General features: G+C 54.6%; 1 protein-coding gene across 1 annotated transcript in view; it reads left to right on the top strand.

The window, feature by feature from the left end:
• Positions 1–18063, top strand: part of Cacna1a (calcium channel, voltage-dependent, P/Q type, alpha 1A subunit) — a 155787-nt gene that overhangs the window by 104766 nt on the left and 32958 nt on the right. Inside the window, exons 27-32 of the mRNA XM_013034189.1 lie at positions 15–175; positions 1454–1591; positions 3291–3492; positions 5914–6078; positions 8336–8446; positions 12867–12950. Of these exons, the coding sequence (XP_012889643.1) occupies positions 15–175; positions 1454–1591; positions 3291–3492; positions 5914–6078; positions 8336–8446; positions 12867–12950 (861 nt within the window). The remainder of the gene's footprint in view (positions 1–14; positions 176–1453; positions 1592–3290; positions 3493–5913; positions 6079–8335; positions 8447–12866; positions 12951–18063) is intronic.

Below are 18063 nucleotides of genomic sequence, written 5' to 3'. Positions count from 1 at the left end.
CCCCCCCCCCGCAGGCGGTGTTCGATTGCGTGGTGAACTCCCTGAAGAACGTCTTCAACATCCTCATTGTATACATGCTCTTCATGTTCATCTTTGCCGTGGTGGCTGTCCAGCTGTTCAAAGGAAAGTTTTTCCACTGCACAGATGAGTCCAAGGAGTTTGAGAAAGACTGTCGGTGAGTTGTCATCTGTGGGGCCCCGTGTGAGTGTGGATGGGGAGAGAGGCCGTGGCGGGAACCCTCGGGAAGCACAGAAACTTGCGCAAAATGGTTCTGGAATTAAAGACACTCAAGCAACCCCCACATAGGATCCAGAAGGTAGGCGGGTTTGGTAGCGCATGCCTATAATCCCAGCACTCCGGAGGCTGAGGCAGGAGGATCAGGAGTTCCAGGCCAGCCCAGACTATACACATACCATGACCCTGTCTCAAAAAGAAATAATAATAACCCAGTGCTCCTTGCCAAATAATTGCCTCGCAATTGCCCAGCTCTGTCTACCGCTCAGTAACATTTTTGTGTGTGTTGAATTCAGGACCTGACCGCTGCTCCTGAGCTTTTTTTTTCTTGCTCAAGGCTGGTGCTCTACCACTTCAGTCACAGCTCTCCTTCTGGTTTTTGGAGGTTCATTGGAAATGAGAGTCTCATGGATTTTGCTGCCCAGGTTGGCTTTGAACTGCGATCCTCAGATCTCAGCCTCCTAAACCGTGCAATTACAGGTGTGAGCCATGGCTGCCCAGCTACTAGTTACTATATTTTTTTTGTCTTTGTAGATCAAGGACAAACCCATTTTTGTAATAACTGGGAAGGAGCTATAGACACCAGAGAAACAACTAGAAATACTTTATCTCTGAAACTTTTTTTTTTTTGGTCAGTCGTGGGCCTTGAACTCTGGGCCTGGGCGCTGTCCCTCAGCTCTTCAGCTCAAGGCGAGCGCTCTACCACTTGAGCCACAACGCCACTTCTGGCTTTCTGGTGGTTTATTGGAAATAAGAGTTTCATGGATTTTCCTGCCCGGGCTGGCTTTGAACTGTGATCCTCAGATCTCAGCCTCCTGAGTAGCTAGGATGACAGGCGTGAGCCACCGGTGCCTGGCACTATTTTTTAAATGTCACTGGAGAGGCTCAGCCCCCGAGTGCCGGGATCACAGGCATCCAGATCTGTTTCTGGGCTGCTTGTGGCTATGAGATGGCTCCTAGCCAGGCACACCTGCGCACTCCTGTAGCCCCAGCTACTCAGGGGGCGGAGACAGGAGAATCACTCACGCTCGGGGGTTCAAAACCAGTCTGGGCAGCTTAGGGAGACCTCGTGTCCGTACAAAAGATGGGGGGGACGACACGGGTCCTGTGGGGAATGAGCCCCCGGCTTCCTGCCCCCTCCCGCGGCCCTCTGGGTGCAGAGATTGGATGTTGGGTCTGCGGCCGCAGGGCGCTGGGGCCTCACGTTCGCGTCCCGCAGGGGCAAGTACCTCCTGTACGAGAAGAACGAGGTGAAGGCCCGGGACCGGGAGTGGCGCAAGTACGAGTTCCACTACGACAACGTGCTGTGGGCGCTGCTCACCCTCTTCACCGTGTCCACGGGGGAAGGCTGGCCGCAGTGAGCGGGGGCGGGGCCTGGGAGGGGCGGGGCCCGGGAGGGGCGTGGCTGGGTGGGCGGGGCCGGGGAGAGGGGCGGGGCCAGCTGGTAGGGTGGTGGGAAGCTGCAGGGGGTACGAGGGTCGAAGGCCCTCAGATCCCAAAGCAGGGACCTTGCTAGGGTGTGGAGGGACAGGCTTGAGGCCGGTGGGCCGCCCCGTGGCTGGGGGCGTGGTTAAGTCAGTGGATAAGGCTTGGATAGGGCGTAGCTCAGTGAGGGTTGACTTTCTAGAGGGTGTGGCTCAGCTCAGGGTGAGGACTTGCCCTACATAGGGCGTGGCTCCGTTAGACTGGGCTCAGCGTCGGGGTGTGGCCATGGGCATAGCTCCTCAGCGTAGGAGGCGAGACTATAGCGGCCCAGGGCCCAGTGAAGGCCCTTGTGGATGATAGGGTGGAGCTCCAGGTGGGGGCGTGGCCAGATGTGAGGCGTGTCTCTGTGATAGGGTGGAGCTCGGGGCAAGGGCGTGGCCCAGTGTGGGGCGTGTCTCTGAGTTCGAGTGGAGCTCCAGGCGGGGGCGTGGCCTAGTGTGGGAGTGTCTCTGTGATAGGGGAGAGCTCCAGGAGGGGGCGTGGCTCTGTGTGGGGTTTGTCTCTGTGATAGGACGTGGCTCAGCATTTGGGGCGTGGCTCAGTGACTGGTGTGGCTTTGCAGAGACCCTGGCTCAGAGAAGTTGCTCAGTGATGGGGTGTGGCTCAATGTAGGGCATGCTCGGTGTCCCAAGAATTTAAAATAAAAGAGTGCTAAGCAAAGTAGTGCACAGCTGTTCATTTCAGCTACAGAAGAGGCAAAAATAGGAAGATAGCCATCCAAGGCTTGAGGCCCCCATCCAAACAATAATGACAGCAAACTGGGCGGGGCTGTGGCTCAAGCCACAGAGCACCTGTCTAGTGAGTACAAAGCCTGGTACTGAGTTCAAGTCCCAGTGCCACCTCCCACAAAACGGCGGCGGCCGTGACCTTGTGGGTGTGGGTGTGTGGCCTTGCCTGGCCTCTGCTTATCCTCGCCATAGTCTCTGTGGCGCAGGCCGGGGACCTCTGGGGTCCCACCCGTCCCCTGCTGGCACTTAGCACAGGTCTCCCCAAATGTGGGGGCCACCGGAGGACGGGGACGAGGGGGGTCATCATCACTTACAATTCTGACAAGTTCTTCCTTGTGGGCTTTTTAAGTGCTGTAGTCTTTGTGCCATTCTCTCCTGCTTTGAAAACCCCTGCAATCTATGTACCTCAGTTTCCCTACATGCAAGATGGAGCCAGTAGTAGCCCCAAGAGGGTGGCTGTGAAAATCACTAAAATATTAGACATGTTGCTGATGAACCACAACCACTCACCCTGGTACTTAGCACCAAGTACATAGCACTTAGTACCATTACTGCTAACCTGGATCCTTAGCCCAAGTACTCAGTGATTTAGCATCAGTACTGCCAACCCTGGTACTTAGCAGAAGTACTTGATACTTAGCATGAACACAGCCCAACCTGGCACTTAGAACAAGTGGGTACTTAGCCTAAGTATCACCGACACTGTACTTAGCACAAGTACTGGGTACTTAGCACAAGTACCACCAACCTTTGTACTTATCAGTAGAGGTAACTTTTATGTCATTTCCATTTCCTCTCCATGCTTCTGTCCATTCCTGTCCCCGCTCTGCCCACTCCCCACAGGGTCCTCAAGCATTCAGTGGACGCCACGTTTGAGAACCAGGGCCCCAGCCCCGGGTACCGCATGGAAATGTCCATCTTCTACGTGGTCTATTTCGTGGTCTTCCCCTTCTTCTTTGTCAACATCTTCGTGGCCTTGATTATCATCACTTTCCAGGAGCAAGGGGATAAGATGATGGAGGAGTACAGCCTGGAGAAAAATGAGGTACTAACACCCAGTTGTGACCCCACCCCACCCCATATTCACACATAGGCACGGTCAGGAACCAACACTTGCTTCTTCTGCGCGGGATGCAGTTCTGCAGGGCAGCCCTCATGAACTTCCCTTCGCCACGTGATACGTATCAGTCAGTTCAGACCAGGGTATGCTGCAGTAATGAGTATCCCCTAGAGACACAAAGGGGCTGGTTTTTGCTTTTTTGTGTGCAAGTCCTGGAGCTTGAACTCAGGACCCAAGAACTGCCACTTGGCTTTTTTGCTCAAGGCTAACCCTTACCACTTGAGTCGCAGCTCCACTGTCAGGTTTGGGTAGTTAAGAGATGATCAATCTCATGGACTTTCCTCCCAGGCTAGCTTAGAACTGTGATCCTCAGATCTCAGCCTTCTGGGTAGCTAGGATGACAGGCGTAAGGCACTGCCACCAGCTGATTTTTTTTCTTTTTTCTTTCTTTTTACAAGTCCTGGGCTTGAACTTTGGGCCTAGGCACTGTCCCTGAGTTTCTTTTGGCTTAGAGTGCTCTACCACTGAGCCAAAGCACTATGTCTGGCTTTTTTTTTATTGGAGATGAGAGTCTCACAGACTTTCCTGCCAGAACTGGCTTCGAATTGTGATCCTCAGATCTCAGCCTCCTATGGTTTTTGTTTTTTTAATACAAGATGTCTCTCTTTGTTGATTCTCGTCAACTGGATGTCTTCAACCCTGTCTTCTAGTTTGCTTTCCTGGTGTCTATTAAATTGTAGACACCTTCCAGGCACCAGTGGCTCACACCTGTCATCCTAGCTACCCAGGAGGCTAAGATCTGAAGATCATGGTTCAAAGCCAGCCCAGGCAGGAGAGACCGTGAGACTCTTATCTCCAATGAACCACTAGAAAACTGGGAGTGGCGCTGTGGCTCAAGTGGTAGAGCGCTCGCCTTGAGCTGAAGAGCTGAGGGACAGCACCCAGGCCCAGAGTTCAAGCCCCATGACCAACAACAACCAAAAAATGTGCACACCGCATGTCCAGACCAGGCCAGGCCAGCGCCTTCCGCCAAGGTATTTCACAGCAAAGTGACACAACACGTGACCTACCCTGGTCCAGTCCCACGTCCACGGCGGCTCGGCATCTACTCAGGCATTCGCTCATTTGCTCTCAGTGGGACAGGGGTACGTCATCTCCCCATGAGACGGATAGCAACTACTTACAAGTGGAAATCCGGTCAACCTTGCCAAGTGTGGTAGTGTACACCTTGTAATCCGGCACTTTGGGAGGCTAATGTAGGAGGATCTTCAGTTCAGGGACAGCCCTGAGCTACATGGTCCTTTTCAAAAACCAACAGAAATAAAAATTAAGAAACCTTGGCAGCCGAGCACCAGTGGCTCCCGCCTGTCATCCTAGCTACTCAGGAGGCTGAGATCTGAGGATCATGGTTCAAAGCTAGCTCGGGCAGGAAAGTCTGTGAGACTCTTATCTCCAATAAACCACTAGAAAATTGGAAGTGGCGCGTGGCTCAAGTGGTAGAGTACTGGCCTTGAGCTGAAGAGCTGAGGGACAGCGCCCAGGCCCAGAGTTCAAGTCCCACGACCGACCAAAAAAAAAAAAAAAAACAATATGTGAGCCGGGTACTGGTGGCTCCCACCTGTCATCCTAGCTACTCAAGAGGTTGAGATCTGAGGAACATGGTTCAAAGGCAGCCTGGGCACAAAATGTCTGTGTAACACTCATCTCCAATTATCCATGAAATGCTGGATGAGATGTATGTGGCTCAAATGGTAGAGCACCAGCTGTGAGCACAAGTCCCTGAGTTCAAACCTTGCTACCTGCCCAAAGAGCAGGGGAAAAAAACAGAAGAGAGGGGAAATAAGACATGCACTAAGAAACAAGCCAAGGCTCCAGGACTTTGGTTTAAAGTCCAATGTGGCAGCCTTGGGGGCTGTGCCATCTCAGGCCAGTAGCTTAACTTCCCTGGGCAACGCAGTTCCTCTCCTTGAGGTGGGATCGTAGGTAAACACAGGCACAAAGTGACTCCTGAAACAGTCATAGCAACTTTCTGTGTGTTGTGGGGAGGGGGGACCCTGGGTCTTGAACCCCGGGGCCTGGCGCTGTCCATGAGCTTTTCTGCTCAAGGCTAGCACTCTACCACTTTGAGCCACAGCCTTGCTTTTTGTGCTTCAGTGACCGTAAAGAGTCTCGCGGGACTTTCCCGCCCAGGCTGGCTTTGAACCACGATCCTCCCATTTCAGTCACCTGAGTAGCTGGGATTACAGGCATGAGCCACGAGGGCCTGACTAAGAAAGGAGCGTGGCTGAGGAGTTGGTTGGGAGCTGGGAGGGCAGATGTCTGAACCAGCTGAGCCCTGCGGTGTGTGGTCAGCCTCCTCCTGCCGGCCTCCTCCCCCTCCGCCTCACACTGGCCTCTCCCCCACAGAGAGCCTGCATCGACTTTGCGATCAGCGCCAAGCCACTCACCCGGCACATGCCTCAGAACAAACAGAGTTTCCAGTACCGGATGTGGCAGTTCGTGGTGTCCCCGCCCTTCGAGTACACGGTCATGGCCTTGATCGCCCTCAACACCATCGTGCTGATGATGAAGGTGAGCGGCGCCACACACCGATGGACCCCGCGTCGCCTCTGAGCCTCTGTGCCCTCCCTTCCCTCGGCCTGCCAGTCTGTTCCCACCATTCTGTCTGGCCAACTCCTTCCTGATGGCCTGGCTCACAGGGTACTTCCTCCAGAAAGCCTTCCCCGCCTCCCCTAGCTGCATCTTTGCAGGCTCCTCCTGGTTATCTCCCAGGATGGAATGTTGCTGTTGGGCGCATACTAGAGGGCCTCACCAGCCTCTGAGCGCCAGGCAGCCGGAGACCCAGGAGTTCGGGAAGGGCCTGAGCCTCGGGCAGGGGGGATGAAGCCTTCGTGAGGTGGAATGGAGGAAGTGAGGGAGGACAGCGGGGATGAGTTTTGGAGCTTCCTGGGGTGAAACGTCTGAACTTTTGAGCTGTGAAGTTTGGAGTCCTGGATTCGAGTCCAGCTTTACCGTTGTAGCTCCGTTTCACCGGAGGGCACGGGTCACTCCCCCGCGCCTGTCGCCCTGCCAACAAAATGGGCGATGTGTGTGAGGATTCAGTGAGAAAGCTCAGGCCGTCTTCGTACTGGGCTTGGCATTGTAGAGACCCTCAGTAATTGTAACCTTTTCTTTTTATGTCTTGAACTTGGGACTTGAACTTGGGCCTGGGCACTGTCCCTTAAGCTTTTCCACTGGAGGTTGGGACTCTACCACTTGAGCCACAGCCCCACTTCTGGCTTCTCTGGACATCTATATCAGAGATTCCCCGACTGTCTCTGAAATGTCTTTTATTACAGTTAGTCGTCCTTTGAGCCAAGACTTCCCCAGCTGCGCATGGCATTGCATTTATGTTGCTTAAATCTCTGTCTTTCCAACACCCATGTTTGTTCATGCTGCAGATAAACCAGGTGCAGCCTGACACCAGTGGCTCATGCTTGCAATCCCAGCTACTCAGGAGACTGAGATCTGAGGATCACAGTTCAAAGCCAGCCCGGGCAGGAAAGTTCAATAAACCACCAGAAAAGTGGCTCAAAGTGGTACAGTGCTGGCCTTGAGCTGAAGAGCTGAGGCACAGCGCCCAAGCCATGAGTTCAAGCCCCATGACAGACAAAAAAAAGGAAGAAAGGGAAAAAAAGAAAGAGAAAGCAAGAAAGAAAAGGAAGGAAGGAAGGAGGAAGGAAGGAAGAAAGGAAGGAAGGAAGGAAGGAAGGAAGGAAGGAAGGAAGGAAGGAAGGAAGGAGAAAAACCAGGGTAGGAGCCAGGGGACCTAGACATGTTGTTCCACGTCTGGGGATGAGAGGCCCAAGGACTTCACTCCTTCCAGCTGCCATAATGTTTCCTCTAGTCTATGTTTGACCCTATTTTTCTATTATATAATGAAACACCTGAAGCAAGATAAGTGTATAAAGTGACTGAAGAGACAGGGCCACAGGGCCCAGCAAAGGCTCTGGCAGAAGGAGGAGGCCACGCCCCTCAGACCTAACTGCCTCCCGCTAGGCCCCGCCTCTTAAAGGCCCCCACCTCTAGCCCACTCCTGTAATCCTAGCTATTCAGGAGGCTGAGATCTGTGGCTGGTGGTTCCCCAGGCAGGAAAGTCCATGGGACTCTTACTTCCAATGAACCACTGAAAAGCCAGAGGTGGAGCTGTGGCTCAAAGGTGGGGGAGGGCTAGCCTTGATCAGAAAACCTCGGCAACCGCACCCAAGCCTTCAGTTCAAGTGCCCGGACTGGCACCAAAAAAAAAAAAAAAAATTCATGCTATTGAGGGTAATCCTTTAACACAGAGCCTTCAAAAAACACAAGCTATATCCAGATTGGGGAAAGCACAGCCATGGGGCCTCAAGTTGCATTCAATTACGATTAAAAATAATTTGGACAAGAAGATATTACAGGGGGCCAGGAGAGCGGGGGCCGCCGGGGCTGTTATTGAAGAGCCACGTCCAATCTCGGCCTAAGGTGGGAGAATCCAGCAAGAATTCTGGCTGGTGGCCTTCCTGTTATATATCAACTTCCAAAAAGAGAGTTCTAAGCTGGGCACAGTGGTGCACTCCTGCAATCCCAGCACCCAGGAAGACTGTGGGTTGGAGGCCCTTGTAAAGACCCAGGGTTTGGAGACAGTTGCCTCTACCGAGGAGATTGTACTATCCTTGCTTGGGACCTGGAGCAGTGGCTCTGTCCTGGGTCCCCAATTCCCCATCTCAGGGAAGATGGCCTCAGAGCTTCCTCCCCGGCCCCCCCTCCCCCGACCCTTAGAACACTGATGTCTCCCTCCTCCTTCCTTCTCTAGTTCGACGGAGCCTCCGCGGCTTACGATAACGCTCTGAAGGTGTTCAACATCGTCTTCACCTCCCTCTTCTCTCTCGAGTGCGTGCTGAAAGTCACGGCCTTTGGGATTTTGGTAAGCGCAGCTGTGGGGCTGAAGGTGCCGGCTGGGGGTAAGCCCACAGGGGCTCTGAGGGCTGCTGCCCCCCCATCCACACCCTCCCAAGTGTGGGTGGGGGAATCTAGACATAATTACTATCTGCCTTAGAGACAGGGGAACGAAACAAAATCAGAGAGACATTCAGTGCATGGTATCCAGACTGTGTCTGCCAAGTGTGGTGATACACACCTGTAATCCCAGCATCTCAGAAGGCTGAGGCAGGAAGGATGGTGAATTCCAGGCCAGCATGGGCTACATGGCAAGATCTTGTCTCAAAAAAAAAAAAAAAATTAGGCACCAGTGGCTCACGCCTGTCATCCCGGCTACCCAAGAGACTGAGATCTGAGGTTCGCAGCTCAAAGCCAGCCCAGGCAGGAAAGTCCATGAGATGCTGATCTCCAATAAACCACCAGAAAACCGGAAGTGGCGCTGTGGCTCAGAGTGCTAGAACTCTAGCCTTGAGCAATAAAGCTTAGGGACAGCGCCCAGGCCCAGTTCAAGCCCCATGATAAAGACAAGACAGGGGATAAACTAATGATAACTACCATGATAACTTCAGGAAATCAATATTTGATCTTATTGTATGGCTTCATTTCTGATATTGTGTCTTCTTTTCTGCTCCATTTCTTTCTCTTTCAAATGTGTCTCCCTGGGCTACTAACTTGATCTTTTTCTCCATGAATGCATGTAGTCAGAACCTAAGTTCTTTGTTTCTTATCTGTACATGGGACAGGGAATTTGATGAGAAACTCTTTTGTCCTTTCTTTGTTGTATGTGTGTCAGCCCTGGATTTTGAACTCAGGGCCTGGTCTCTGCTCCTAGCTTTTCAGATCAAGGCTAGCGTTCTACCACCTGAGCCACAGCTTCACTTCCATCATTTTTGGTAGTTTAGTGGAGATAAGAGTCTCATAGAAGCCAGGCACAAGATGTTCACACCTGTCATCCTAGCTACTCAGGAGGCTGAGATCTGAGGATCGTGGTTCAAAGCCAGCCCAGGCAGGAAAATCCATGAGACTCTTATCTTCAATGAGCCACCAGAAAACCAGAAGTGGTGCTGTGGCTCAAGTGGTAGAGTGCTCGCCTTGAGCAGAAGAGCTGAGGGACAGCGCCCAGGCCCAGAGTTGAAGCCCCATGACCACCAAAAGAAAAAGTCTCATGGACTTTCCTGCCCTGGCTGCTGGCTGTGTGTAATGATCCTCACATTTCAACCTCCTAAGTAGCTAGGATTAAAAAGACATGACTTTTATAAGTATTTGTGAAAGATCATGTGAATAATATGGTGTCGGTTTGCTGTCTGTTGCTACAGTTTGTATAAATATCTCCCAGATTATCCATATGCCAAAGGCTCAGCCCATCAGCCAGTGGTACAATCAGGAGGCAAAAGCACCTTTAAGAGGCAGGGCTGGACTGGGAAGGTGGCTCAGTGGTAGAGCGCTTGCCTAGCATGCTTGAAGCCCTGGGTTCCAATCCTCAGTACCACAGACACAGAAAAAGCCGGAAGTGGTGCTGTGGCTCAACTGGTAGAGTGCTCGCCTTGAACACAGAGAGGCTCAGGGACAGTGCCCAGGCCCTGAGTTCGAACCCCAGGACTGGCAGGGCTTTCTGAGAGGACGTGAGGTCACTGAGGGGCATGGCCTTTCCTCTCTCCCTGGTTTTTCTGGTCTCCATGAGAACATGTTGTTCCATCGTTGGCTAAGGCTCAGGGCCAAGGAAACCATGGCCCCTGAGAACCTGTCTTCTTGCCAAGTGAGTGAGCTCAAGTGCTTTGCCACCATGATGAAAAATGGTCTTCAAGATGCAAAGAAAAGTTCCATGAGTAGAAGGTGAAAAATAACGATGAGCCGGAGCAGGTGGCTCACGCTGCCATTGCAGTGATTCAGGAGGCTGAGACCTGAGGATCAAGGTTCAAAGCCAGCCTGGGCAGGAAAGTCCATGAAACAGTTACCTCCAATTCACCACCAAAAAAGCCAGAAGTGGAGCTGTGGTTCAAGTGGTAGAACACCAACCTTAAGCAAAAGAAGTTCAGGGACAATGCCTAGGCCTTGAGTTCAAGTCCCAGGATTGGACACACACACACACTCAAAGAGCCAGGTGCTAGTAGCTCACACCTGTCATCCTAGCTACTCAGGAGGCTGAGATCTGAGGATCGAGGTTCGAAGCCAGCCCAGGCAGAAAATCTGTGTGACTCTTATCTCTAATAAACTACTCAAAAGGAGCAGGAAATGGAGCTATGGCTCAAGAGGTAGAGCACTAGCCTTGATCAAAAGAAGCTCAGGGACAGTACCCAGGCCCCGAATTCAAACCAAAGGACCCATATGGAAAAAAAGAAAAAGTGTGCAAAGAAGTTAGGTCTTTGATGTGTGGCCTCAAATGGGTGTCACAGATTTGTCTGGCTAGCCTTGAGCCATAACTCCCAGATCTTAGCCTCTTGAGCAGTTATGATTATGGGCATGAGCCACCAGCACCTGGCAAAATATTATTTTCTGCTGGTCCTGGGGCTCAAACACACTGCCTGGGTTGTATCCCTGGGTGTGTTTTTTTTTTTTTTTCCCCCCTCAAGGCTGGCTTTCTACCACTTGAGGCAGAGCTCCTCTTCTTGTCTGGTGGTTAACTGAAGGTGAGAGTCTCACGGACTTTCCTGCCCAGGCTGGTTTCACACTGCCATCGTCAGATCTCAGCCTCCTGAGTAGCTAGGATGACCGGCGTGGTGTGAGCCGCCAGCGCCTTCCTTTACCAATCCCTTCGCTCATCCTACCCTGGGGGTTTAGAGGCTCTGGGCCCTGCAGTTCTTTCCATGGGAGCCAGTTGCCCACTGGGTGAATTCTTCTGCCCAGAACCGAGGCTTTGTCTCCTCACCCCTGCCAGTCCTGCAGGAATCTGCCCTGAATCTCCCTTGCTGTTTTAGATAAGCCCCCAGATCCTTATGTCCCGTTAGGCAATAGACAGGAGAGCCTTTTAGTTCTGGAGCTTGAGGTCCATGGTGAACAGCTTAGAGGGTTGTGTCCATTTTGAATTTCTCAGAAGCAGAGCCCACAGCAGGGGACATGGAGCCGGGACAGGGCCAGCACCCCCGCCCCCCACAACTCTGCTTCCCCCCTCCCAAGCCCATGAGCTCAAGGTGCAACTCCAGTGTTGACCACCAGGTGGCAGCAGAGAGCATACCCGTCTGGGAGGAGGAAGTCATCCCTGTCAATCAAGGGCTACTTCTCAGGGGTCCTGAGATCAAATGATAAAAGGCCTCTAATTGAGATGGGAAAGCTTAGGGAGCCAAGACAGAGACCAGGCCCCCAAGTCCTGACCTGCCCCCAGGAGGGTGCTACCAAGCAGGACCTTTAGATCCAGGCAGAGTGCTACGTCTTCATGGCGTAGGGAGGGTTAGGAAAGCCTGGGGGTCCCAGGGCCCTGGGGGCTGTGGTTGGTTGCTATTTTCCCAACAATCCAGCTGTATCTGTGCGTCCCTCCTCGCAAGCCAGGGCCCAGCCCAGGGTTGGGTTGCGGGGAAGGGGAGGATGTATCAGTCAGCTTAGAGCACTGTTGAGCTGCTGTGACAAACAACCCCACCATCACAGTAGCTTTTATCAATAAATATGTTTATCGAGCTCAGAAGAGGAGCTCTCTATCTCCTGATCACTCAGAGACTCGGGGTTCATGGAGTAACTGTTGTCTGGAATGTTCTGGATCCTATAGAATTCAGAGGATTCTGGGCTGGGAAGGTGGCTCAGTGGTAGAGTGCTTGCCTTGCATGCATGAGGCCCTGGGTTCGATTCCTCAGTACCACATAAGCAAAAAGAAAAAAGCTGGAAGTGGCGCTGTGGCTCAAGTGGTAGAGTGTTCGCCTTGAGCTGAAGAGCTGAGGGACAGCACCCAGGCCCAGAGTTCAGGCCCCACGACCGGACACAAAAAAAAAAAAAAAAGAATTCAGAGGATTCTGGAGAGTGGCCAGGGACTGCACACACTGCCCATACTCTGCAGTCTGTTATTGTCAGGAAACTGGCACAGACAGGTTAAGCCAGTTGCCCCTAGCCACACAGCTCAGTTGCTACTTGAACTGGGATCTGAGTGTAGATTCTGTGGTTTAGTGAAATGTCCTATAAACACAGTACAGTCCCGACTTCAAAGCCCAACTCAGTATCTCTGTTCCTGGCCTCAAGACAGGTAAGTAGCTTTGATGTCTCTGCCTGCCCAGTGATGCCTGGGCACCTTGGGAATGTTGGGAAGACAGAGGCCGCCCCCCTTTCCCCACGGAGGGGAGACGGGGCCCTGGAGCCCGGCGAGACATGGAAGGCGTCTGGGGGTTCCCTGGGAGGGGGCCCCACCGCGCGCGAAGCCTAAGCGGGCGCCGGCGGGGCGCCGAGGCCGCCGTTGCCATCCATCCTGTGCGTCCCCCCTCTTCTAGAATTACTTCCGCGATGCCTGGAACATCTTCGACTTCGTGACTGTTCTGGGCAGCATCACGGACATCCTGGTCACCGAGTTTGGGGTGAGTCTCCAGCTGACTGTTTTTCTCTGGGGCAACTTGGGGCCTGGAGAGATGGGGGTGGGGAGGAGGTGCAGACCCGGGGGGTCCCCCAGCCGCCGCTGGCTCAGGCCGCCCTTAGCTGGGGACCGTAGACGGGAGAACCCAGGGACGAGGAGGGAGGTGGGGGCGCCCCGAAACCCAGATGTGGGGCTGCCCTGCCCCCGACGGTGGCATCAGGAGTGGGTGACGGGGCTGAGGAATAAGCCGTGCAGGCTGCACACACACGGGGTCATGAGCAAGCGACCGGTGTGCGTCGCCAGCGAGCACGCGTGCGTCCTGGGAGCTGGCAGCACGAGTTTCTGCAGCCTTGGTGCAGTCTGGGGAGGGGTGGCGGGGGGCTCGGGACCTGGGCCCCCCGGGGCTGGTCTGGGGAAGACACTCAGGGTGTCAGGGGACCCCTGGGGCTCGCGGCTCGCGCATGGGGAGGTGGGAGGGGTGGGTTCTCAGGTTGTAGACAACCCTGAGCCCCATGGTCTTGCCCACACCCTGGCCTTGGCTACTGCCAGGGAGTCTTGACTTGGGGACCCAGGGGAGACAGTGGGGAGGGGGGGAGACCCCCCAGGAGGAGAAGCTGCTCCGTGGTGGAGCACCTGCGTGGCTGTACAAGGCCTGGCACCAAAAAAGAAGAAAAGTAACAATAACAATAATGATCATAATAATCGTACATGGGAAAAGGGCCGCGCGGAGCGGCACCGCTCACAGGGCCAAGCCGAGGCTGGTCCCAACGGCCTGCTGGCATCTTCTTGGGGTGTCCCAGCCTGGCCTCTCCCCAGAAGCCAGGGACACATTTCCCCACACTTCTTTGTAGCAGGCAGGAGCAGCTAGGTGTTCAAAGTGCACGCCTATAATCCCAGCTACTCAGGAGAGCTCTGAGGAGCCAAGTTTGAAGCCAGCCTGGGCGAAGTCTGTGAGACTCTTAAATCTCCCAAGGAACCACCAAAAAACAGGAAGTGGCACTGTGGCTCAAGTAGTAGAGCACCAGCCTTGAGCAAAAAAAGCTCAGGGACAGCGCCAGGGCCCTCAGTTCAAGCCCCAGGACCTACACATGTGTACACGTACACAGGGGAGAAAAAAATAGCAATCAGCTGGTGGCTCACGCCTGTCATCCTAGCCACTCAGGAGGCTGAGATCTGAGCATCGCCGTTCAAAGCCAGCCCTGGGCAGGAAAGTCCATGGGACTCTTATCTCTAATGAGCCACCAGAAAACCAGAAGTGGAACTGTGGCTCAACATGGTAGAGCACTGGCCTTGAGCAAAACATTGCTCAGGGGCAGCGCCCAGGCCATGAGTTCAAGCCCTGCAACAGACGACGGACATAAAATTCAATAGTGATCAATATGACATGCTTTGAGAATAACATTATTATTATTATTATTGCTATTGTTCTTTTGCCACAAATATTCATGGTGCCACTGGGCCTGGCCCTCAGGAGGGGAGTGGGGGGCAGGGGTGCCCCGGTGGGGAGGATAGGCTCTGTCTGCCTCCCAGGTAAGAGGCCGGGAAGGGGGGGTGACGGCGGGCTGCGCGGTCGATAATGACTGTGTTTCTGTCTTGTCTTCCTTCCATGCCTGCTCTCTAAACTGTTGTTGGCACAACTCCATCTGAAAAAAAAAAAACCAAAAAAAAAAACCTCATGCAATCAAAATGCACTATGAACCTCATTCGCTCATCCGTGCCGTGCTCTGTGTTCATATACCAATGACTCAACCCCACCCCGCCACCCCGCCGCACCCCACTCCCATCCCATCGCCCGAAACCCACTGGGCTTTTGTTGTTGTTGTTGGTTTTTGGCACCGGTTTCCAAATCAACGTTAAAACAAACAAAACAAAACAAAAAAACAAAAACGCTGATTGGCCTCCCCAAATCTCCCGCCCGCCCCTCCATCTTCAACATCCGCATCTAGAATCCGGTTGGTGTTTTCTTCTTTCTGAAGTGTCAATGCCTTACATTAAGTGTGGACGCATCGCATGGGCCGCCCCAGCTTCCTGAGGGGGGAGCCACAGCCCGCCTGCCCCCCCCCCCGTCTGTCTGTCCGTCTCCCCCACTCCCCCTCCCTCCTCTGCCCTAAGTGAGCTAGTACTACCAAGGCCACACACACACACACTCCCCGGCACCCCACGCCAGCCCGACGCCCACACCCACGGCCGCCTCTCTCACGTCCCCCATTCTTGGCCCCTTTCCTCACAACCCCTCTTGGGGACCCCCTCCCATATGCTCCCCACCTCACTGCCCCGCTGGTGTCTGCACACCAGGTCTCTTCCCTGCCGGCAGGACACAGGTCCTCCACCAGACATCCATATGGGGGACTCGGTGAGCCAGCAGGGGGAAGTTAGGGGGACTCAGAAGCCCCGCCTAAGGAGTGGCAGCGGCAGCCACCACACCCATAACCCCTGGATCCACTTGAAGGGGTAGCGCTGTCGGCTGGAGGCTGTGGCCTGAGCAGAGAGGCCCGCCAGCCTCGTGCAAAGCCTGTGGTGGGGCAGCGAGCCCGGAGTGGAGGGCTGGAAACGCATGGGGTGCGGCTGCAGCACAGGACGAGCAGGAGAGGCTGACGTAGACCAAGCGGAGGGTGCAGATGGCTGAGCCAAGAGGACTGGTCACCGGCCCCTCCTCCAGGCCTGGGTCCTGCCCAGAGCCCGGAGCATCACAGGTCCTTGATGGGAAAACAGAAGCTAGGGGGAGGAGACCCTTGGAAGTGCTGCTGGAGATGGGTCACAGACCCGAGCCTCCCCACACACACCCGGCCCCTGCCCCTGCCCCTCCCCCTCCCCCTCCTGTGTCTCTTCCTTCCCCTCCCCCCAAGGGCTTAGATGGGCAGCCTGCATGCCTCCCCCTGCCAGTTCCCTTGCTGCTTTTGCATGGGGGGGCTCTGCCCGGGGACCCCCAGGCTGCTTCCGGGGCCTCTGGGCCTCTGCATGCTTTTACCCGAGTCACATGTTATGATCCACCCGAGGAAGGGATGGCTTGCTCCCCGGGAGTGGAGGGAGCGGGGCAGGGGATGGGGGGCCCAGGCAGAAGGGGGGGTCAGCAGCTGGGCACAGAGGATGATTGACTTTGCCAAGTGGGGTTTTAGGGGCCTGTGGGGGTGGTCCCTCACAGTGGATGGACCCCAGGTGGTCAGGGCAGGGCTCCCTGGCCCCCTTCCCCCATGCCACATAAATTGCTCCCCAAATTGAAAGCCAGGAAGGCTGGCCAGGCGGCTCATGCCTGTCATCTGAGCTCTCCAGGAGGCTGAGGGCAGTGAGCTTTGTATCTCCCATGAACCACCGAAAAGCTAGAAGTGGAGCTGTGGTTCAAGTGGTAGAGCACCAGGTTTGAGTGGAAGAAGCCAAGGCCCTGAGTTTAAGCTCCAGGACCAGCACCAAAAAAATAAAGACAGAGACAGGGAAAGGAAAGGAAAGAAACAGGAAGTCTGAGGCAGTGGACACGGCTTTGCTCCCCTGGCTGAGGGCTGGGCTGAGCTGAGCTGAGTCTTGCCTTGAGGTCTTGCTCCCAGGGAATTCACAAACCCCTCCAACTAGAACCAAACATGGCGGGCAGACCCCATGCACCCCTGTCTCCAGCTACCAAGCACTGGCCAGGGAAGGGGCAGGGCTGTCAAAGCCAAAGGCCTCTGCCCGCCACTCACATCACTACACCAGGAGTGCGGCAGCAGGCTTTGGAAAACTGGAGGGCAGAAAGTTAAGATTCATGGGTAAAATTTGATTTTTCTTTTAAATCACAAGGAAAGGAAAGGAAGGGAAGGGCTGAAGGAAGGAAGGAAGGAAAAGAAACCCAGGCATTTTCCTACCTAGCTATAATCCCAACCACTGAGAAACAGAGGTCTGCGGAGGACAGGTTCAAGGCCACCCCAAGCTGAGGGAGCAAGATCCGCATCCCAAAAACCAACCAACCAAGCATCAAAAACTTTTTTTAGGAGCTGGTGGTGTGATTCAAGTAATTGGACTACCACACAGATATCCCTGGGTTCAATCCCAAGATAGCACAAGGAAAAACCACTGCTCAGGTCCAGGCACTTGCTCTATTGACCAAAGTGGGTCCATGTGTGACTTTGAGCCTCTCAACCCCTCCACAGTGTCCCCTCAAACCCCCCCCCGGGGCGGGGGGAGAGGAGGGAGGAGACCCATGGGCCTTGCCCCACTGTTTTCCCAACTGGCCACCTGCTCCACTTCTAGCTTGGGTGGGAGGAAGGAAATCGAGGCAGGGCCTAGATGAGGAAGAGGGGACGGGGAGGATTGAAGAGAGACGAGAGCCACTCAGGGAGGTCCTGGGGGCAGGGACGGCCCCACCTCCCTCCCCACCCCCAGCACCCACCCCTGGGTGGACCAGACAGACAGCCCCTCCCCAAGACCCCCAGACACCCCCCCCTTGGGAGCTCAGTCCTTCCTGCTTCCCGCAGGCCACTGCACCCAGCCCCAGAAGCTGAGAAGCCATCCCTGAGAGAGGGGGGAACAGGGCCCAAATGCATCTTCTCCGATCAGCGAGGACTGGCCCTGCAGCCGAACAGCCCCAGCTCCCTCCCGTCCTCCCCATCCCCGCTCGCCAAGGGGGTAAGAAAAGATGCTTTGACCCTTTTCGCCCCATTGGCTCCCAGCCCCCTGCTCCTCTTGGCCCCGTGGGGTGAGGTCAGGGCGGGCCGGAGCGGGTGGGCAGCTCGGCCAGGGCAGGGCAGGGTGCCCGCTGAGTCCCACATGACAGATGCATTTCTGGCCCGGGAGCGTAACATGCCCTCGGAGAAAGAAGCGCATGTGTCCACCTCGGCCTGCCCCGCGCGCGCGCGTGGGTGTGTGTGTGTGCGTGTGTGCGCGCGCGCGTGCGTGTGTGCTGCATCTGTGCATCGTTCACCTGTGATGGGTGTCCCCCCCCAGCCCCCCTCCCCCCGCACCTTGAACCTGCTTGTGTCCTCTCGTCTCAGTGCATTTGGTTGTTGGGAGAAATAAAAGCCATCTCGACTTTATTTTGGTGATTTTATTTTGGTTTGGTTTGGTTTGAATTTCTGATTGGATGGTTCAGATCCTATTTTCTTTTCCTTGTTCTTTGATTATTTCTTTGTCCCCACCCCGTTCCCTCCCTC

Source organism: Dipodomys ordii, unplaced genomic scaffold (assembly GCF_000151885.1).
Source record: "Dipodomys ordii isolate 6190 unplaced genomic scaffold, Dord_2.0 Scaffold184, whole genome shotgun sequence".
Lineage (NCBI taxonomy): Eukaryota > Metazoa > Chordata > Mammalia > Rodentia > Heteromyidae > Dipodomys > Dipodomys ordii.
Note: the sequence above shows the minus strand (reverse complement) of the source record. Positions and strands in the feature narration are given on the sequence as shown.